This window comes from Trachemys scripta, chromosome 19 (assembly GCF_013100865.1).
Source record: "Trachemys scripta elegans isolate TJP31775 chromosome 19, CAS_Tse_1.0, whole genome shotgun sequence".
In the NCBI taxonomy this organism is placed as follows: domain Eukaryota; kingdom Metazoa; phylum Chordata; order Testudines; family Emydidae; genus Trachemys; species Trachemys scripta.
This window is the reverse complement of record NC_048316.1, coordinates 20,112,962-20,135,176: the sequence shown is the minus strand read 5'-3', so window position 1 is coordinate 20,135,176 and position 22,215 is coordinate 20,112,962. Positions and strand designations below refer to the sequence as shown.

General features: G+C 49.6%; 3 protein-coding genes across 3 annotated transcripts in view; 2 read left to right on the top strand and 1 right to left on the bottom strand.

Moving 5' to 3' along the window:
- ZMYND12 (zinc finger MYND-type containing 12) overlaps positions 1–4,495 on the bottom strand; it is a 31,980-nt gene extending 27,485 nt beyond the window's left edge. Inside the window, exons 1-2 of the mRNA XM_034753675.1 lie at positions 4,323–4,495; positions 1,801–1,843 (exon numbers count right to left, since the gene is read on the bottom strand). Coding sequence (XP_034609566.1) covers positions 1,801–1,843; positions 4,323–4,438 — 159 coding nt within the window. The 5' untranslated portion in view covers positions 4,439–4,495. The remainder of the gene's footprint in view (positions 1–1,800; positions 1,844–4,322) is intronic.
- Positions 4,496–4,549: 54 nt separating this feature from the next.
- On the top strand, positions 4,550–12,327 carry PPCS (phosphopantothenoylcysteine synthetase). The gene is made up of 3 exons (XM_034753438.1): positions 4,550–5,054; positions 5,340–5,443; positions 10,697–12,327. Exons 1-3 carry the CDS (start codon positions 4,565–4,567, stop codon positions 11,054–11,056), a joined length of 954 nt encoding a protein of 317 aa, XP_034609329.1. The 5' UTR covers positions 4,550–4,564; the 3' UTR covers positions 11,057–12,327.
- Positions 12,328–15,705: 3,378 nt separating this feature from the next.
- The window catches only part of CCDC30 (coiled-coil domain containing 30), a 119,641-nt gene continuing 113,131 nt past the window's right edge, over positions 15,706–22,215 (top strand). Inside the window, 1 exon segment of the mRNA XM_034753674.1 lies at positions 15,706–15,812. Within this exon segment, the coding sequence (XP_034609565.1) occupies positions 15,795–15,812 (18 nt within the window). The 5' untranslated portion in view covers positions 15,706–15,794.

The window sequence follows — 22,215 nt, the reverse complement described above, 5'->3', positions numbered from 1 at the left end:
CTGAATAGGTCATTCCGCTTCACCAACTAATTTGGATGAGATGGAAGTCTGTGGGTGGGTGTCATTACATGCTGGAAACGTCAGAGCCCCTATTTTCCCACTAATCCTTCTAATGCCTTCCTTATTCTGCCCCATGTTATCAATATGCCATGATGAAGTGTGGGTATGAAAGTGTGGGAGGCACAAATGTGTCAGTAAATCATAGTTATGAACAAGGAATGATAATATCTATGTTAAATATGTTTATTTTTAAAATTAAATTATAGACCTACATTTATTATACTCAATGAAAATCATTTAAATTAAATACAAACAATAGTATTAAGCACTACATGTTTGCTACCAAGTTTTAAAGAAAGTCAAATCACTGAACTAGTGGAAGTCACTGACTAAGCATCTGGAACCAGAGTTTGTTGAAGTGCTAAACCAGCTTCTGACAGCAGTAACCTCTTCTGCGGATGCAGAGAGAATATCTGCTTCATTTCAATCTATTCAACTAGCTCAGTTCAATGACTAGTTCCTTAAAAGTTGAGACAGTGATTGAGAATTGAAAAAGCAGGAAAACTTTTCTTCTTTCAATCTATGAATAGAATCTAGGTGTAAGAGGATCTACTAATTCTAAAATCTTGTAGGACATGGTGACCAGAAAGAATCAGGTCAATTCATTATCTACACATAACTGTACCTTTGTTTGATAAATCAGTTAGTTTTAAATGCAAAACATTTTTGATAAACTTTTTGATAATTTTTCCCAGCACTTTTAAGTAGTTTTATTTAATAAAAAAAAAGTTGTGCATTTTTAATTGAATTTCTATTCCAATAGAGAACTGAGCAATAGACCATAAAATGAAATTCAACAAAGATAAAAGTAAGGTCCTACACTTAGGGAAGAAAAACCAAATGGACACATACAGAATGGGGGAAAACTAGTTCGGCAGCAGCTCCACTCCTGGCCCCAGCCCCGCCCCCAACTGTGGCCCCCTTACCTATCTGTGCTCCCTCCACCTCCACTCCTGGCCCCAGCTCCCAAGGGGAGCGCAGATAAGGGTAAGGGGGAGCATGATGTGAAAAGTTTGGGGACCCTAGTTTCAATGGACAGTCCTACTGAACTGCTCCTGTGTGGTACAGCCATCTTGAAAAGTCACAGAGAGGGTTGCTGAGGCAGCCAGAGAACGGTCTGTTAAGGAGTTTGTAGGTCTAGCTCAGGAATTTAAATTACGATTTTAATTCATAGACTATAAGGCCAGAAGAAACAATTATGATTAAGTAGTCAGATCTCTTGTTTGAAGTGAGCTGATCTTTTAGAAAAACATCCAATTTTGATTTAAACATTCCCAGTGATGGAGAATCCATCACAATCCTTGGTAAATTGTTCCAACCGTTAATTACACTCATGGCTAAAAATTTACACCATAGTCTGAATTTATCTATCTTCAGCTTCCAGCCACTGGATATTGGCAGGTCTCTATTATGCAAATGGAGTCAGGTTTAGGTGCCGACTTCCTCTCTACCCGAGGGGTGCTCAACTCCCACTCTACCCCTTCCCCCAAGTTCCCCCCACTTCTTTCTGCTCTTGCTCCGCCCCTCCCACTCTACCCCTTCCCCCAAGGCTGCACCCCCACCTCGCCTCTTCCTACCCCTACTCTGCCTTTTTCCGTCCCCTCCCTGGAATGCGCCCCGACCCTGCTCCTCCCCCTTCCAGCACCTCCTGCATGCCGTGGAACAGCTGATCTGTGGCGGGCAGGAGGCGCTGGGAGAATGGGGGAGCTGGCTGCTAGTGGGTGCTAAGCACCCGAGTACCCACGGAGTCAGGTATGCTGTATCTGTGTCGAACTTGGCTTTCCTGGGAGAGACAGAGATTTGCTGGACCTGTCATAGACTATCAGGGTTGGAAGGGACCTCAGGAGGTCATCTAGTCTAACCCCCTGCTCAAAGCAGGACCAATCCCCAACTAAATCATCCCAGCCAGGGCTTTGTCAAGCCTGACCTTAAAAACCAATAAGAAAGGAGATTCCACCATCTCCCTAGGTAACCCATTCCAGTGCGTCACCACCCTCCTAGTGAAAAAGTTTTTCCTAATATCCAACCTAAACCTCCCCCACTGCAACTTGAGACCATTACTCCTTGTTCTGTCATCTGGTACCACTGAGAACAGTCTAGATCCATCCTCTTTGGAACCCCCATTCAGGTAGTTGAAAGCAGCTATCAAATCCCCCCTCATTCTTCTCTTCTGCAGACTAAACAATCCCAGTTCCCTCAGCCTCTCCTCATAACTCATGTGCTCCAGCCCCCTAATCATTTTTGTTGCCTTCCACTGGACACTCCAATTTTTCCACATCCTTCTTGTAGTGTGGGGCCCAAAATTGGACACAGTACTCCAGATGAGGCCTCACCAATGCCAAATAGAGGGGAATGATCACGTTCCTCGATCTGCTGGCAATGCCCCTACTTATACAGCCCAAAATGCCGTTAGCCTTCTTGGCAACAAGACCACACTGTTGACTCATATCCAGCTTCTCGTCCACTGTAACCCCTAGGTCCTTTTCTGCAGAATTCTGCCTCACCACTCGGTCCCTAGTCTGTAGCAGTGCATGGGATTTGGTCCTCAATGGTGTAAGGAAAGGGGCACTCCTAGGGTGAGATGTGCAATTACACATAGATGTCTCCAAGTTGGGAAGGCTGAAGAGTGTTCTAATGGATGAGATCAGGGTACCTGAAGGGTCAGGGTTGGACAGGGGTGCCTGGATAATGGGATGGGGATTCAGGGATGAAAAAATCCCCAAGAAAAGAGTAGGTTCCTGGACGGGCAGAGAAAGGCAGGGTGACTGAGGGGCTGAGAACAATAGAAAAAGGAATGAGGATGGAGGTGACTGGGGATGATGGAGGAAGGGCATTGGGGTTGGGGAACAAGAATGTAGGGGGCCTGTGTGCTGCAGCAGGGCATTTGGAAGGGGGAGAAGGGGAACAAAGGGCTGAGGTGACCTGGGAGGCTAGGGCGGGGCATTGAGGGGCAGGGGAATGAGGACGGAGATGGCCTAGGGGCTGTCACAGGGCATTGGCCGGGGGGGGGGCGGGGAAGGGGAATCAGAATGCAGATAAGGGGCAGGGCATTGGGAGAGGGGAAAACAAGGATGGAGGTGGCCAGATGGCTTGGGCATGGTGTGTGTGTGGGGGGGGGGGGGGGGAGAATGGGGGCGGTTAGTGTCTGGGGCAGGGCACTGGTGGAGAATGGGGGCAGCCCAGGGTCTGAGGTAGGGTGCTGGGGGGAGGGAATGGGAATAGGGGTGGCCAGGAGTCTGGGGCAGGGCACGGGGGCAGGGAATGGGGCCAGCAGAAGCACAGGAGTGTCTGCCTCTGCCCTCAAGGCCCCACCCCCCCCTTTCACCAAGGCCCTACCCCCTGCTTGCTCCTCTTCCCTCCTCTCCCTGAGCCATTACAAACATTGACTCTATCTCCCCTTGTAAGTACTCTCACACCTATTATCAAACTGTCTGTACTGGCCTAGCTTGATTATCACTTCAAAAGTTTTTTTTCCTCTTAATTTATTGGCCTCTCAGAGTTGGTAAGACAACTCCCACCTGTTCATGCTCTCTGTATGTGTGTATATATATCTCCTCAATATATGTTCCATTCTATATGCATCCGAAGAAGTGGGCTGTAGTCCACGAAAGCTTATGCTCTAATAAATTTGTTAGTCTCTAAGGTGCCACAAGTACTCCTGTTCCTCCTCTCCCTGTCACTCACTGCTCTCCCCCGTCCCCCTTCCTTGTCTCTCAATCCTCTCCACCTCCCTCCCACACCCCCAAGCTGGGCTCCCTCTGCTCTGGGGCTGGGACAGGAGCCTGCCTGCACCTGAGAAGCAAGTAGGAGTTGGCCCCAGCTGAGTAGGGGCGGACATGGATTGATGACCCAGTGCCTCCCCCACCCGCAGTAACCGGACTTTGGTGTCTGGTCAGTTCATCTGACCGGACTTTCTGGTTGAAAACTGGACACCTGGCAACCCCTAGGGGTCACAGGGTGGGGGCCGGGAAAGGGACTGAGACTGGAGACAGCCCAGGGGCAGGCGCGCTGGGAGCCACTGGACCAAACTCGATACAGTAGAAACCACGTCAGGCCAGTCGCATCCCCAGCACCCAGGGGCCTGGCACGGAGGAGGGGACGCGGGAGGGGGGCGAGGAGGGAGGTTGCCAGGTTGCGGGGGCAGAGCTGGCGGGTGAGGAGCCGGGGGCCGGCCCGCAGTCGGGCGGGGCGCCGGGGGCAGGGGAATGGCCGGGCGCTCTGAGGGGAGAAGGAGGGCCGGAGGCGCAGCGCCCGACGCTCACCAGTAGTAGGTGACGCGGCAGGCTCCGCAGCGCAGCTGGGCCGGGCCCCCGCACAGCTCGCAGCTCAGCGGCCGCCCGCGGGGCAGAGCCAGGGGCACCAGCTGCTGCACGTTCATCCTCCCACTCCCGCCCCGGCCGACGTTGCCGGGAAGCGGCGCGTTGCCGAGCAACCACGCGCTTCCCGCGTGACGGGGCGCGGCCGGCTTGCAACTTCCGGTGCGGAAGCGGACACGGCAGCCGGCATGGCGGCGGCTAGCGCAGACAGCCCCGGGCCGGCCGCGCTGGAGGCGGAGCAGCGCGTGCGGGCCTGGGCAGAGGCGCAGCGCGAGCGCGGGCGGCGCGTGGCGCTGGTGACGTCGGGCGGGACCCAGGTGCCGCTGGAGGCACGCGCCGTGCGCTTTCTGGAGAACTTCAGCAGCGGGCGGCGCGGGGCGGCCTCGGCCGAGCGCCTCGTTTTCGCCGGATACGGCGTCTGCTTCCTGCATCGCGCGCGCTCCGCCTTCCCCTGGGCGCGCGCGCTCCCGCCTCCGGGTCCCGCTCTCTTGGACGCTCTGCGCGTGCACCCGGGGCCTAGCGTCGCTGCTGACCCAGACGCGCTGCCGGGGCTCGTGCCCGCGCTGCTCGGGTACCAGCGCGCCAAGGAGACGGGCGCGCTCCTGTCGCTCGAGTTCACCAGCCTCACCGAGTACTTGGCGCTGCTGCGGGCTGCCGCCAGGGCCCTGGCGCCCTTCGGTACGGGGCGGCCGGGAGAGGGGCCGCCGCCCTGCTGGGGCGTCCCGGCCTGGGGCCGTGGTACTAGGGGGGGGGGCCACCCCGGGCCGGGGTTTTCCGCCTTGGCCGGATACTGCCGGGGTAGATGGACCCTGGGGCTGAGCTGGGATGAGCGTGTGTGGGAGGGGCCCTGGCGTTGGTGGGGGGTGGGAAACGGGTCCTCCCTGTTGGGGGAGCTCCGGGCATTGCTGGGGTGGGATCAGCCCCGCCTGGGGCCATCAGTGATCCTGGCTCCTTTCCCCACAGGCGCCAGTGTGATGTTCTACCTGGCAGCAGCCGTGTCCGATTTCTACATCCCAGCATCAGAGATGCCTGAGCACAAGATCCAGTCCTCTGAGGGTCCCCTACAGGTGATGCATTTTCTTCTGGGCACTGGGCCGTGCTCTGTGTCCCTTGTTGGAGCTTGCTTGCCAAAAGTATGATGTGGAGCGAAATCTGGCTGCTTGATTCGGTGTGTTACTAGCGCTCTGTGGGGAGCCAGGACTCCTGGGCCATATTCCCTGATCTCAAACTGACTTCTTAAGTTACCTGGGGCAAGTCACTTACTCCTGTATGTCTGAGAGTCCTATACAAACCTGGAGTGTTAATACTCCTCTCACAGGGGCTATGAGGCCTTACAACAGCTCAGCACTTTGAAAACTGTGTGCTATGGCACCAACCAAACCAGTCATCCCTATTCATTAGATTGGCAGTCAATGAAAGTCTAGGTCTGTCTCTTCCTCCTGTGGTTTTGTTCTCCAGTCTCCCCTTTATTAAAGGCTTCCTTTTTGATAGGTAGTTATTTTACTGGGATCTCCAGATTCCCTTTTTAATCATCCTTTCTCATGTAATTCCTCCATGGCAACAATTCACTCTCCGTTATTAGTTATTTGTATTCTGGTAGCATTTGGAAGCCCCAGCTGAGATTGGGTCCCAGTTGGGACAGGCTCTTTGTAAACATGAGGGAGGAGACAGTACCTGTTCTGAATAGTTTATAGTCTAGCTGGACAAATTAGACAAAAGGTGAGAAGGAACACTGAGATGCAGAGAGGGGAAGTGATTTGCTTAAGATCACACAGTAGGTTAATGATAGAGCTGGGAATAGAACCCAGTCCTTCTGATTTCTAGTCCAGTGCCCTAACCTCTGAGACCTAGACTTATACTAGCAGGCTGCAGAGTTAGCTGTTTTCTGTATGTAGCCTGAAGGGATCATTGAAGAATGAAGCAAGATGCTCTTTCCTTCCAGAAGCTGTCTTCTGTATTTATTAATTCTTCTTTGAGTAGCCTCTGTATATGTACACTGTCGGGATGTGCAAACAGTGAAGCTTGGACTGATGGAACTTTCTAATAGCAGTGCCTGCTGAAGTGCTCACATGCCCAACTCCCCTCGTTCCTCCAAACCAGTTTGATATCCAGGGAACAAATCAGGGAATCTAAGTTCTCAAGTCTTCCAGTTCTTTCAGCCCTCAAATTCACCTTCACCCATGGATTATGATCTCCACAGGCAATGGGGCTGGTTTGGCCTTCCTCCAGGCAGCTATTAAAGGAGCCTGCTCTCACAAGATTCAGCGGAAAGGTTCCACCACTCTTGCTAATACCAAAAGAAAGGTCTCCTTCATTAATCCTAGATACTCCCCAAAGAAGAAATAGAAGGTCCTGATGAACACACGGATATGGATGTGGAGATTCAGATATCACTGGATGACAATGTGGGAGCATCTTCTTCCAGAAAATACAAATTTATAGACAGCATAACATTATAGAAAGGATGGCTACAACCCTGAACATCCCTTCTGTTGTATTAGAGGAAATCACATACCCAGTTTTTGATATTCTGGATTCACCTACTAGGAGTAAAATTATCCCAGTCAGTCCTAGATGGTTTGTTCCAACCAGCAAAAAATACTGGATTAAATCCAGCATCTGGACCAACAATTTAAAAAAAAAAAAAAAAGCTGACCAGTTATACCAACTGCCTCAGAGCTTCTGGTTAGTCCAGCCCTATGCAGGTTCAGTGGTAACGGTAAATGGCCCTGCAAAGACCTAAAGGCAGTCAAGTCTGCTGTACCTTTTCAAATAAAAAGAGTAAGAAATTAGGTGCTCTTGGTAGAAGGGTATTCTCTGCCACATGCCAGTTATCAGCCAGTCCAAGCTATCAATATCACTTATGGGAGAAGATAGTTTTACTCCAGAGGGCATTCTCTGCCAAAAAATTAAAAATTCTGTGCACAGTATTTTAAAATTATGAAAATTTTATTTGTCAAATAAATATGGAGGCTTCAGCATGGCATTGGGGAGCACAGTCCACTGGCTTCACAGAGGTGGGAGATCACTGTGCAGCTCCCCCTGAGACACAGACTCAGCAGTGAGGCTGCACCCAGTCCTGACACAGCGCGAGGACAGGGCCTACCCCAGAAACACTCTAGGCCCTGCCCCTCCATGCCAGGTGCACCAGATGTAGGCAGGCAGGCTCAGCAAGGCAGGATCCAAGTGTGGAGGGGCTTAGTGTGGGGGGATCTAGGGGTGGGTTGAGAGGGTTCTGTGTGGCGCATTCTGGTTGTGGGCTGCTCAGTGGGTGATCCAGGTGCAGGGGAGATCTGGATGCACAGGGGTTTGTTGGGGGGTTCTGGGTGCAATGGTAATGGGACTCTGCAGGGGATCCAGGTGAAGGTGGTTGGGGCTCAGTGTGGGTGGTTTGGGTGTGGGAGGGGATAGAGCTCGGCAGGGGGGTCTGGGTGTGGGGAGCTTAGCGGGGGGGGTCCAGATGCTGGGGGAGAGGGGCTCAGTGGGATGGGGACACAGATACAGTTGGTTGGGGACTCGGTTGGGTGGGGATCCAGGTGTGGGTGGCTCAGCAGGGTAGACCAGGTGCAGGGGGAGTGGGGCTCATCGGGGAGGGCGTGTTCTGAGTGCAGGGGGTGAGGCTCAGCAGGAAGGTCTGGGTATGAGGGGGTCTGGATGCACAGGGGTTGAGAAGATGGGGGAACAGCTTCGTGTACAGTGATCCCTCCCACTTCAGCAGAGGAGCGATGGGAGCAGGAATTGCTGTTGTGTGTGTGGGAATAGAGTTTGCAGAGCTTCCTACAGTGGGGGGAGAAATCTGGGAGTGGGTCTGACACGGCCTGGGATGTCGTGCAGGGGAAGAGGAAGTCCCATCCTCCCCAGCCCAGCCGGAACCAGCAGCTGAGCCCAGGGTAGGAAGTGAAGGCAGGGGGCTGGACTCGATGACCTTTCAAGGTCCCTTCCAGTTCTAGGAGATGGGATATCTCCATTAATTTATATTTATATTTATATTAACCCTTTCCCTTGACTCTGCTGTTGAAGTCCCCAAATCCTGTGGTTTAGAGACTTCAATTAGCAGAGAGTCCTCCAGCTAGCGATCCCCGACCCATGCTGCGGAGGAAGGCGAAAAACCTCCAGGGCCTTTGCCAATCTACCCTGGAGGAAAATTCCTTCCCGACCCCAAATATGGCGATCAGTAGAACCCCGAGCATGTAGGCAAGATTCTCCAGCCAGACTCTCATTGGCCATTATACTATTTACCAGCGATGGCACGCTGTTCCTTTGACGAAACTCACGTTATCCCATTAAACCATTCCCTCCATAAACTTATCTAGCTTAATCTTAAAACCAGACAGGTCCGTCGCCCCCACCGTTTCCCTCGGAAGGCTGTTCCAATATTTCACCCCTCTGACGGTCAGAAACCTTCGTCTAATTTCAAGCCTAAACTTCCCCACGGCCAGTTTATATCCTGGTGGGGGTATCCAGACATAAAACTTTTTGCAACAAGACAACTCCAAATGCCTTAGGTTTTGCTCCAGGGCAGGAGCAGACAATCAGTCCATCTTGGATGCATTTCATCCATGCTTTTCATGGGGAATTCTCAAGTCTAAATGTTATGATTGGCCTGGCCTGGCCTGGCCTGGGCAAGGCAACAGTAGTTCTCAGATCTGCTGCAACTATCAGAAGAAATTTCTGTTTTCACAATTCCAGACCTGGTGACCCAGAATGGTCAGATTGCCATTTGGACCACAGACTCCCTCCACTTCAAAAGACTCTCCTGTTAAAAACAAACAATTGCTTCTATTAATCTCCAGTAAACAATGTTGTGGTGGTATGATAATCAGTGGAAAAGGTTCTTGTGGGCAACCAACAGCTTGAGCTCCTATTCAATCAATACTAGGATATTTACTTAGGGGAATCCAAGTATTTCAGATTATCTCATCCATTAAAATACATTTTGCAACTATTTAATCTCATCCCCTATTAATTGAACAAAGGCTATTCACTGTAGAAGGGACTCACTGCAAATGTGCCCCCTGTTGGATGGCCATGACCTAGCAAGCTTTCCTCCTGTAACACCCTCTGGTGATGTCTGTCTCGATCCTGTGGTGGTCCGCAGCTTCTTTTGGTCCTCTGGACAGGCCATATTTGTTCCCATACCTTCCAGGGTACTCCAGTGCTAAGTCCACACAAAGCAGTACCCAAAGCCCAGTCTCTTTAGCCCATCTTCCTGGCAGTTACTAAGACCCACAACTCCTCACCAGGAATCTTGAGTGTAGATCATTCAAATAGATACCAACTCCAATACTTCTAGTTCCATTCAGCTCTCAATGCTGAACCCGGTCTTGGGCTTGCCTTGACACGAACCCTTTGTCTCCTGACATCTTGGTACTTCCTCGCTCTCAGCTCCAAATTGAGCCCTCTTTCAGACTTGCTGCAGTGAGAATCAGCATCTCATGTAGCCTTTGGGCATGAGAAGCATTGGACCTTGTGGAGTATCTGGAACCATAACTCCATCTTAATACAGTTGTGATTGTTAATTTCCCTTGTTATTTAAATAAGATTTTTTTTTTTTTTAAATGGAGATATCCCATCTCCTAGAACTGGAAGGGACCTTGAAAGGTCATCGAGTCCAGCCCCCTGCCTTCACTAGCAGGACCAAGTACTGATTTTGCCCCAGATCCCCAAGTGGCCCCTTCAAGGATTGAACTCACAACCCTGGGTTTAGCAGGCCAATGCTCAAACCATTGAGCTATCCCTCCCCCTAAACAAGGCTTGGCTGTGGGCTGGCTTCTATAGTCCAGCTCAGCCCCTCTGAAGCGTCTGCATTTTTTGGAGGACTGTATCTTGGGAACTCCTTCACCAAATGACCCCAAATTTGTACCATAGATCTCACTTCCTGAACTGCAATACCAGTTTTCAAGTACATCTGATTATGTATGTGTATTTTATAGGTTTGAAAATTCAGTTTCAAACAGAATTATTGTTATGAACGTTGTGGTTACTTCTCCCCCAGTAATAGACTAGGGATGAATTTAGCTTCTGGATAGCAGGAGCTTGCATTTGTACTAATTTGTCTGCTAAGCAGATCCAAACTGGTACCCAAAATGAGTTTCACTGTGCAGGTACATTAATGACACCTTTGATCCTCCTTAGTAAGGTTTAGCAGAATGGCATTTTGGAAACAATTCCTAAGTGTAAAACTCAGCCCAGAACCGTTAAGCATAAAGTGATGTGAAGCTGGTACATCCCTATTCGCTGTCTTTCTCTCATATTTAAATGTCATACTAACGTGTACTGAAACTTCTAGCATCTACTGAATTTTTTTTCCCCCAATGCAGATCACGATGAAGATGGTGCCAAAAATGCTGTCTCCTCTAGTCAAAGAATGGGCTCCTGAAGCATTTGTTATTTCCTTTAAGTTGGAAACTGATCCCTCCATCTTAATTGATAAATCACGGAAGGCTCTGGAGACATATCGTCATCAGGTGGTGATAGCAAATGTCCTTGATTCACGGAGAACATCTGTTCTTCTTGTAACCAAAGACTCGGAAACTAAATTATCACTTTCTAATGAAGAAATAGCACAAGGCATGGAAATAGAGGAGAAGATAGTGAGCCATCTTCAGTCTCAACACACTGCATTTATAGATAAACAACACTCTGAAAGGAAAGGACCAGCTTGTTCTAGCTCTGAATGATCAGAAACAAATTGAACTTTGTGAGGGTGTGAGTGGAACTGGAGGAAATCTCACTGCAGTAAATGGAGGAAAACACTATCTGAGGCATTGTGTATGAGGTAAAAAGTGTGAACATCCAACATAGACTTCATACATGACTTCACAAGTTATTTGCTGCTTATGTAAAAAAAAAAAACAAAAACACTGAAATGAAAACATTCCCCTAAGGATGGTATTGTGCGAGTTTGTAGAGAGGAGAGGGATGTTTCCCTAATCCTCTCCTTGTGTGGGGGTAGGGAAGCAAGGGATAGATGTGTGCATGTTACAGTTTCTGCTTCTTCAAAACTCCATGTAGCAATCCCTTTTGAAATCCCAGAAGAGTGGGCAGAGGTCACCAGAACAAAATTCCTCCCCCCTCACCCCCTTAAATGGGAGAGGGGTCACAGAGACAGGGGACAACAAATGGATTAAACAGGAAGGTGGGGATTCAATCAAAGATGTAAAATGGGAACCATATGGGGACACTGAGTAGAGAACCCTGGACAGTACCCATAGCGTCACAAAGGAGGTGAAGAAGTCAGAGGAACTCTTTCCAGATGTGAGACAGTGATGGAACAGAAGTAGTCCCTGCAATTGCAGTGAACCTCCCTGTCAAGCTACTTCCTGGTTTGGTAAATGACCATTTTGGCTAGTAACAGAAGGAGGTTGATGAGGAGGTCTTGTGATTTTATGGAGCCACAGAGAGGAAGTCCATAGAGGAGTAGATGTTGAGGGAAAGTACAGCTAGAACCTCGTCAGAAGATTCTGGAGGATGTGAAAGGGAGCTGTTACCTGGCACAATGGAGGTAGGCGTGTGCCCAGGTCTCTCTGTCTGAAGAAGGGGCAGGCATCAGGGATGTCCATGAACCATGCCTGTGCTCACAGCTGCCAACTAATATCCTTGGTGGGCGAAGGGACCAAGGTGGAATAAAAGCTGGCTAATGGGTTCGTCACCCTTGCAAAATGGTATAATCTTCTGCCATGTGGTGCCAATACGTGACACAAGGTCAAGGAAATGCATGCTGTGGAGCATGTAGAGATTGCCACCAATCATAGCCATCCCACAGGCATCATCCCTGCTGCGAGGACTCACTCACCCCTTACTTTAAATTCTGCTTTCATGTACTGTATTGGTATGTTCACATTGAAACACATTCCTTAATTACTGTTCTAACATACTGTGAGGAGAGGTGGTAACTGCAGTTAGCTGTACCTCTGTGGGCAACATGGAAGTTAATTTAAATTATGTTGAAACAGACTCACTGGTGGGTTTTTGTTTTTTTTTAAGGGAAATCGAATGTGACCCTGAGGTTGAGAGTTCAACTACTAATAGAGAAATTCAAAATTCCTCAAGGTGGCCTCTGCTCATTCCAAGACCATCAAAAATTCCTGGAAGCAGTGGCTTTTGTATATCACACTCAACTGGCAGGAGACTGAACAGTTAAGGAGTGCTTATACTGGGAGGGAATGAACCTGAAGAGAGTGAGACAGAGGAAGTGGTGAAAACAGGACAAGGTCAATCAATATGAAGGGTAGCATGGGATTGGTGGAGAGAGTAGATGAAGAAAGCAGATGAGAGTGCTTCAATTTCAGTGATTTCATGGGGGGCCCTGACTCATCTTGCCAATCCTTTTCAGAAAAGTCATGTGTGATTCATAGGAGTTTAAGGAGGGAGTCCAAATGATAGTTTTTTGGTATGGGTTTGGGAGTCAGAATGGAGAAGAAGTGCTGCTTGGCCAGCAAGTCGGTAGAATCAAATGAAGTGACAACAAATGTGCAGTGGAGGAACTTAACAGGATCATGGGACTTGCACCAGAAACGCTCAGCAGCATGGGAGGGAGTGGAGGAAGCAGCTGTTGGGGTGGGCCAGGATTGGGGTTGGAGGGATGAACCACATGGTAGGAGAGTGCTGAGTAGAGAAAGTTGTCAGCAGAGTTGGGAAGAGGGGTTGAGAAGTCTTGAATGTCGATGAATTGGAAATCACAGAAGGAGCAAATGCCAGGATGGGGTGAAGGAGATACATGAACATTGTTAAAGGAGATGAGGTGGATATTGGAGAGGGGGAAGGTGAGGGCGAGAGCAGAGAGGGAAGGTGAGTGAGCGGCTGTTTTGATGAGTAGGAGTGTTGATTCATGGCTCAGCATTGTTAGAGGTTATGGGGTTGGAAGGAAGAGCAGGTTCCCAAAGATGGGAAATTGTAATAAGAGGAGAAGAGTGGGGAGTTTGAATTGAAGAGGAAGTAGGATGGGGAAGATTTGAGGAGAATGGGGGCAGTAAATAACAACATGGAGAAGGAGACAGAAGAAAGCAGTTTCTTTTGAGGGAAGTAAAGACGGAGAGTGGGGACGGCTGTTGGAAGCAACAGGACTGGGAGAGAAGATGATGGGTGTGGGGAAGTGTGGGAGAAAGAGAGGCCACCACAGGATAGAGCAGCAGTGCAGGCAATGATGGTAGAGGAAATACAGGTCGCAATGGGAGCAAAAAGAACAGGGAAGAGGTCATGCATGGTGGTGGGAGAAGGGAAGGGATAATGGGAGAACCTGAGTTGGGGGAAATATCAAAGGAGAGAGGAGGAGGTGGGGATAGGCTTGTGGGAAGATAGACATAAGAGGAGTGTGGAAGTAGAGAGAAAACAAGAGCCGGTGGGCAAGGAGGAGATGAAAGTGAGAAATGAGAATATGGGGTGGGGTGGGGAAGGGGAAGGGAGGCAGAGATGAAGCAGCAAACGAGGAATGTTATGAGTCTGGAGGTTAGGCAGAAGAATGACTATGGATGACAAAGAGCAATTAGGAGACAAGTTACAAAGGCAGATATATCTTAATGCAGGTGTCATAGAAATTCCTGTCCATTCCAGCTGAGGAATAAGGAGAGACGGACACAGCTAATCAAGCAAGGAGCCCTGGGAGGGGCGATCCGTTTATTTCAATTGCAGTTGGGTTTGAGCTCATAAGTCAGCAAGAACAAAGAAAACACTTACACCAAAGCATTATATGCAGTTGACTATGATAATCTATTGCTCTATGATTGGCCAAAATTTGCTATTATTACCATACATAATTAGCAAGCTACATGTATCTGCCCCTCTTATGACCCCTTATTGTTCATCTACTTGCTCCCGCCTTGCGTTATTTTGCAAACCAGGCAGTTAGTTATCTACAGGACGTAGGCACAGAAAGTTCCATTTTCTCCAAGTTTGGAGTTTGGCTACATTTCGTCTCAAAGGAACTTCCTAAGTTAAGACATAGCATAGCTGTGCTTATATCTTCCATGCGTATGTGACAAATTTGCCCCTTGGCAGTTAAGTAGAATAATTTTATATCACAGGTAATTTTTAAAATCTTTTTGACTGCTCTGCCTATTGCTGAGGTTGCTATTTATTATAGTAATACCAAGGGACCAACCAAGAATGGAGACCCATTGTGCTGGGCACTATGCAGATAGCCCCTGCCCTGGAGAACTTCGTCTAAATAGACAAAACAGACAAAGGGCAGGAGAAAAAGGTAGACCAGACAGGCAGAGTACATGATGTGACAGCCTGGAAACATCATCAGCCTTTCTTGGGCAGGCGTCAACTGGGAAGACGGCTCTGTGGAATGAAGCAGAGTTCTTTGTGACCAACCATTCCCCCCAAATCAGATGCCGCCTGTTTGATCTGGTTGAGGAAGGCTATTTCCCTCTACTTAGTGGACCCTGGGCATGAAACCAAAGGCAGAAACATATTTAGACCTTTGTCCAGAACAAATCCATACAAGCTAAGTCTTCAGAACCAGCCCTGGGTTTTGGCAGATGTCTTGATTCTGCGAAGGGCCAAAATTTTCCCATTGACTTCAATGGTCATAGAATTAGGACCCTAGTAAGTAAGGTATAATGTGCAGAAGTATTTGAATCCAAGAGCATAGGTGTAAGTTGGGAAACTTTAAAAAATACTATAATTCTGCAAGGCCTGCCACGAAGAGATGTCAATCTGCTTTGAAATCTGATGTAACAATGTAAAAAACAATAGTGAGGATGGAAGGCAGGATGAGGGTGACACTGAGACCATGGGGCTACCGTAGATGCTGGAAGTTGGAACTAGGAGTATTGGGGGTGCTGCTGCACCCCCTGGCTTGAAGTGGTTTCCATCATAGCCAGGGTTTACAGTTTGGTTCAATGGTTCTCTGCACCCCACTATACAGATTGTTCCAGCCCCCCTGGGGGCTACAGCTGTTAGCTCTGTGTACAGCTTGATTGTTTCAAATGATATGATTTAAAAAATGAATTAGTGTCTTCCTCTGAACATAGCACAATGGGACCCAGTCCGGGCTGGGGTCTCTGGGTGTTACTCCTGCAAGGGAAACGCGTCCTAGTCCTGTGTTGGCAGAGACGCGGTATGGGGGTGTCCCTGGGGAGCCGCCTGGCCCTCGGGGGGAATGGGACGGGGGAGCGCACTGGGAGTGGGGCTATAGCGGGGAGGGGCTGGGGCCCCGGCAGGGAAGGCGCGTAACTGAGGCAACGGGGTGGAAGGTTCCACGAGCAGGCTGATTGTGGCAGACTGGCGACCCCCGCAGGCCTAAGAATGGTTCGTTCCGTTGCCATGACTCCCGCCGCTCAGACGCAAAACTCCCCGTCTGCCTCAGAATAGAAGGTCCCGTTGCTATGACTCCCGTAGCCCCGCCCCCCCGCTGTCCCTAGCGCCGCTCCCGGGGCCCAAGCGGCCCCGGCTGCCTCCCGCCCCCGCCGCATGGAGGAGCCCGCGCGGGTGAGTGACCGCGGCTGGCCCCGGCCGCCAAGAGCCCTCAGCCCGGACCCGGGGGGGCCGCTCCCGCCGCTGCTCGGGGCCCCTCCGCGGCGCGGGCCTCCGGCCTTTCCCCCGTGGGCGCGCTCGGGCCGGGTGCGCGGGACTCCCTGCGCCCGGCATCGCGCTGCACCCGGGCCACCGTGCCCCTGGCATCGGCTGCACCCTGCTCCCCCCGCGACCCTCCGCCCCTGGCATCGCCCTGCACGCGCACACAACCTGCCCCCACGTCTCGCTGCAGCCCGCCCTGGGTTCCCTGCAGGCGCCAGGGTTCCCAGAGCTGTGGGCTCTTCCAGCCCCTGTTGCAGGGGGCCCGGCCCCCAGGCAATCAGTCTTACAGGCTTGCCAAGCTCTGTGTTGGTCCACAGTGTGCCTCTCTCCCCAGCAGAAGTTGGTCCAATACAAGGGATTACCTCACCCGCCTTGTCTTGCAGATAACGTTGTTGTCAGCTGGTTCAGCCCTGCGCTGGCGCTGCCCCTTGGCATTGCTCCAGCCCTGGTGCTGAGAGTCCCCGATCTTCAGCTCTCCACTCCCTGTTCACTCCAGGTTTTAATATGTTTCACTACTCCCCTCAAGGTTACTAAATTACCATACCATGCATTTAACCGGGGACAGCTGTTGTCACATGTGGACTAGACTGTCCTTGTTCGTGCTAAGGGTAAAATCGTGTCTGAAGTTGGGCTAGATAGGAAATGTCTCATTTAAAACGTTTTCTAGCGGGGGGGGGGGGGGGGGTTCCAGTCTAGACAAAGCCCATGTGGGCCTTCACTGACACGGGCACGCTGGCTGCAGCAGCTGAGCGAAACACATGGAAGTGATTTATATCAGCCCCATTTAACAAGGGACTCTGACCCCAGTGTATTGCCCGAGTACATTTTGAACAACTGCCCAATTTTTTATGTAGCGCTGTCTCTAGCAAATAGGTATAGGTATTTGCTAGGTGAGGCATAGGTGTAAGTTAATAAGTAGTGCAGGAAGCCTGCAGTCTTCAAAGACTCTAAGGGTATGTCTACACTATGAAATTAGGTCAAATTTATAGAAGTCAATTTTTAGGAAGCAATTTTATACAGTCCATTGTGTGTGTCCCCACTAAGCACACTAAGTCGGCGGAGTGCGTCCACAGTACCGTGGCTAGAGTCAACTTTCGGAGCATTGCACTGTGGGTAGCTATCCCACAGTTCCCGCAGTCTCCGCTGCCCATTGGAATTCTGGGTTGAGCTCCCAATACCTGATGGGGCAAAAACATTGTTGCACGTAGTTTTGGGTACATGTCGTCAGTCGCCCTTCCCTCCGTGAAAGCAATGGCAAACAATCGTTTCGCGCCTTTTTTCCGTGTAGACACCATACTGCTTTCAGCAGACAGTGCAGTAGGATTGCTAACCATCGTCATCCAACCACCGCTTCCACTGCAACTCTGCTCTCCTGGTGCCATGAATTCACCTCGCAGGTCCTCTCGTCATTCTTTATAAATATCTATTCTCGTGGCATTCCGTCGTCATCCACCGCTTCCGCTGCAACTCTGCTCTCCTGCTCGTGTCTCGATAGCGAATTTCTCCATATTGTCTGTCATGGGCTCCCAGGAACGTGTGCGCGGTGCTAACTGTTGTCCTCCGCCGCTTCCACTGCAACTCTGCTCTCCTGGTGCCATGAATCCACCTCTCGGGTCCTCTCATCATTTGGTATAAATATCTATTCTTGTGGCATCTGTTGTCCTCCACCGCTTACGCTGCAACTCTGCTCTCCTGCAGCCGCCATACCACCGCAAGCATGGAGCACCCTCAGCTCACCGCCACTGTTGTGAGCATTGTAAACACCTCACGCATTATCCTGCAGTATGTGCAGAACCTACAAAAGCAGGCAAGGAGGCAACAACAGTGGGATCACGATAGTGATGAGGACATGGAGGCAACTTGGACATCATGGTGGTAATGGGGCAGGTTCATGCTGTGGAACGCCGATTCTGGGCCCGGGAAACAAGCACAGACTGGTGGGACTGCTCAGTGTTGCAGGTCTGGGATGATTCCCAGGGGCTGCGAAACTTTCACATGTGTAAGGGCACTTTCATGGAACTTTGTGACTTGCTTTCCCCTGCCCTAAAGCGCAAGAATATCAAGATGAGAGCAGCCCCCACAGTAGATTTACCCACTCCAAATTGATTCCCAACTGACCGGTAGCTGTCTGGCGTTGCAAGCTTCCAGAGGGCTATCGCCACTTGCTTGTGAACTGTGAGGGCTGCTGTGATCCAAGTAGCCAACGCAATCACTGAGCTGCTGCTATCAAGGGTAGTGACTGTGGGAAATGTGCAGGTCATAGTGGATGGCTTTGCTGCAATAGGATTCCCTAACTGTGATGGGGCGATAGACGGAACGCATATCCCTATCTTGGGACCGGACCACCTTGGCAGCCAGTACATAAACCGCAAGGGGTACTTTTCAGTGGAGCTGCAAGCACTGGTGGATCACAAGGGACGTTTCACCAACATCAATGTGGGATGGCCGGGAAAGATAGATGACGCTCGCATCTTCAGGAACTCTGGTCTGTTTGACCAGCTGCAGGAAGGGACTTACTTCCCAGACTAGAAAATAACTGTTGGGGACGTTGAAATGCCTATAGTTATCCTTGGGGACCTAGCCTACCCCTTAATGGCATGGCTCATGAAGCCATACACAGGCACCCTGGACAGTAGTCAGGAGCTGTTCAACTATAGGCTGAGCAAGTGCAGAATGGTGCTAGAATGTACATTTGGATGTTTAAAAGCGCGCTGGCGCAGTTTACTGACTTGGCTAGATCTCAGCGAAACCAATATTCCAATTGTTATTGCTACTTGCTGTGTGTTCCACAATAGCTGTGAGAGTAAGGGGGAGATGTTTATGGCGGGGCGGGAGGTTGAGGCAAATTGTCTGGCCACTGATTATGCGCAGCCAGACACCAGAGCGATTAGAAGAGCACAGCCGGGTGCGCTGTGCATCAGAGAAGCTTTGAAAACCAGTTTCATGACTGGCCAGGCTACAGTGTGACAGTTCTGTTTGTTTCTCCTTGATGAAAACCCACCCCCTTGGTTCATTCTACTTCCCTGTAAGCCAACCGCCATCCCCCCTTTGATAACCGCTTGCAGCGGCAATAAAGTCATTATTGTTTCAAAATCATGCATTCTTTATTAATTCATCACACAAATAAGGGGATAACTGCCCAGGTAGCCCGGGAGGGGTGGGGGAGGAGGGAAGCACTGGGTGGGGTTGTGGATGAGGGGAGGAGGGAAGGACAAGGCCACACTGAACTTCAAAACGTATTGAATGCCAGCTTTCTGTTGCTTTGGCAGTCCTCTGGGGTGGAGTGGTTGGGTGCCCGGAGGCGCCCCCCCCGCATTCTTGGGCATCTGGGTGAGGAGGCTATGGAACTTGTGGAGGCGGGCAGGTGGTTACACAGGGGCAGCAACGATGGTCTATGCTCCTGCTGCCTTTTCTGCAGCTCCATCAGACGCCGGAGCATATCAGTTTGATCCCCCAGTAGTCTCAGCATTGCATCCTGCCTCCGCTCATTGCGCTGCCACCATCTCTCATCTTGCTCCCGCCACCTCTCATCTCATTTGTCCCTTCTGTCCTCGCTTTCATTTTCTGCTTTCCTGGACTCTGACATTATTTGCCTCCACACATTCTGCTGAGCTCTTTCAGTGCGGGAGGACTGCATGAGCTCAGAGAACATTTAATCATGAATGCGTTTTTTTCGCCTTCTTATCTGCGTTAGTCTCTGGGATGGAGATGATAGGGATAGCGTTGAAATATTTGCAGCTGCGGGAGGAAAAAAAGGGAGAGTAGTATTTAAAAAGACACATTTTAGAGAACAGTGGGTAGACTCTTTCATGCTGAACCAAGCTGTTAACATTACATAGCACATGTGCTTTCAGTACAAGGTCGCATTTTGCCTCTTATATTGAGGGCCTGCTGGTCTGGTGTGTGAGATCACATACGCAGGGCCGGGCAACAGAATTCGGCTTGCAGGCAGCCATGGTAAGCCACAGTCTTTCAGCTTCTTCAACCTTCAAAACATGTGGGAATGGTTTCAAACAGCAGCGGCCTCCTTTCCCATACCAAGCACCCATTGGGTTGGCCATTTACAAGGAGGGGCTATCCTGGTCGTGAATGCATCCCAAGAGGGAGACTTAGTGTCTCTCCCTATGGCCCAGAGAGGGTTAAGTTGTTCCTTCAGGAGTTAAAAAGGGAAAATTGCTATTTGTAAGTCACTCCTTTAGGAATTGGAGGTTATAGTGTTCTGATATTTATCAGCTCGGTTTCCTGTGTTGTACTTGGCTATGGCACACTTGTTAGGAAAAATGTTTAGAAAAACACAGTCTAAAGACATCTAGAGACACTAAGTCTCCCTCTGTATTACTCGGCCTGCTACCACCGAGGGTTCATACACCAATTATACAAATCCTTCCCCGGATCAGAGTGAGAAACACTAAGTTCTCCTCTTTAGCTCAGTCTTGCTACGGCTGAGGGTGTATGTACCTCTGTAACACAATTTAAACGTAAACTCCTATTTTCTTCAGAGTTTGGTTAATTAACTAAAAGTTTACACTCTTTTTCCTATAGTGCCAGGCTTGCTAAAGCTGGCGGTGTGCACACCAGTTTTATAATAACTGTGGATTCTATATTTGCTCCCCCGTTCGCATTCTCCACCAATAATGTTGTTCCACAAACTTATACAGGATCGTTTTAGGGGTCAAGACAAAGATGCCACATTTATTATTAATCTGTAACTATTAGCAAATACCTCGAGGCTTATACACATACACTCACACACACACACCAAAATGTTCTGCAGCTGCTGGATAGTTACCGGTCCTGATTGTAGTTTGAGTTCGCAGCTTGGGATCATAGCTCGTGGCAGCTAACTGGCCAGGAAAGCTGAGCCTGATGCTCCCTGATGTTGATAGCAGAACGTTACCCAAAATCTCTTATCTCACCCTTCCTTTTTTATAGGCTTTTAGTTTGGATTCAAAGTCTCCCTGTGTCACCCCACCTCTGGGTTTAGTGCTTGATCACCCGTCAATTGCAGGCGTGACTGTCAGCCTGGGACCTGGCTTTGATCTTCCTTCTCTTGTTTTTTTCTTTTTAGGGTGGATGCTTCTTGCTTGAGTTAGGGCTGTTGTCTAGTTCTTCAGCCTTTGGTATTTGAACTTTATCTCATCAGGATGGGCTGGTGCTGGAGGTTGATTCTATCACCCATGCATACCTCATTCACGAATCTCAACTAGACTAATAAAATTACAGTATGGCTTGCAAAAATGGAGGCTGCAGCACAAGCCTTCTACAAAATGGAGTCAGCATTTTAAAATGGGTTTTGAATTACAATATTGCACAGAAGTTACAATGTAGGCAAAATGGCAAGTGTAATGAAATGGTGAACAGAAGTTACAATGGTACAGTGAATAACTAAAAACAATTTCATTCACATTGGTTCTACACCTGGCTAGTGCATCTGAGTTGAGAGTGCTGTCCAGAGCGGTCACAATGGAGCACTCTGGGATAGTTCCCGGTGGCCAATACCGTTGAATTGCATCCACACTACCCCAAATTTGACCCAGCAGGGTCGATTTTAGCGCTAATCCCCTAGTCAGGGAGGAGTACAGAAATCAATTTTAAGAGCCCTTTAAGTTGACAAAAATGGCTTCGTTGTGTGGACGGGTGTAGGGTTAAATCGATCTAATGCTGCTAAATTCAACCTAAACTCATAGTGTAGACCAGGGCTAAAACAGTAGCTTAGCCAGATTGAAGCGTAAGCCCAAAAGCCTTAGGCCTGGGCTACACTAGCCGGGGGGAGGGTTCGAACTAAGATACGCAACTTCAGCTACGCTATTTGTGTAGCTGAAGCCGAAGTATCTTAGTTTGACTTACCTGGCTGTCCTCACGGCGGCGAGTCGACGGCCGCGGCTCCCCCGTTGACTCCACTTACTCCTCCTGCCGAGGTGGAGTACGGGCGTCAATTAGAGGATCAATACATTGAACACTACCTGCCGATCCGACGGGTAGTATAGACATACCCATAGCATAAGTCTTAGCATAAGCAGCTAACCAGGAGTAACCCTGGATCATAAGATATCATAAGATAGAATGTTGTAATAAACAAGTATGATTAAACTGATAGGTAACTGCTGGATGCCAGTTGATTCTAGTTTTGGATATTTTAAGATAGGAACATCACCAGCAGATGTTCAACCACAAGAATGCAATGGCAACCAATTGACATATATACTAATAAGCTTGAGGTAAATGGCATAATAACGTTTCAGAGGAGGGCACCCTCAACATTATTAGGGTGAGAAAGTTTAGATATGGAGAGAGGATGCCAGACATCTTTATGAAT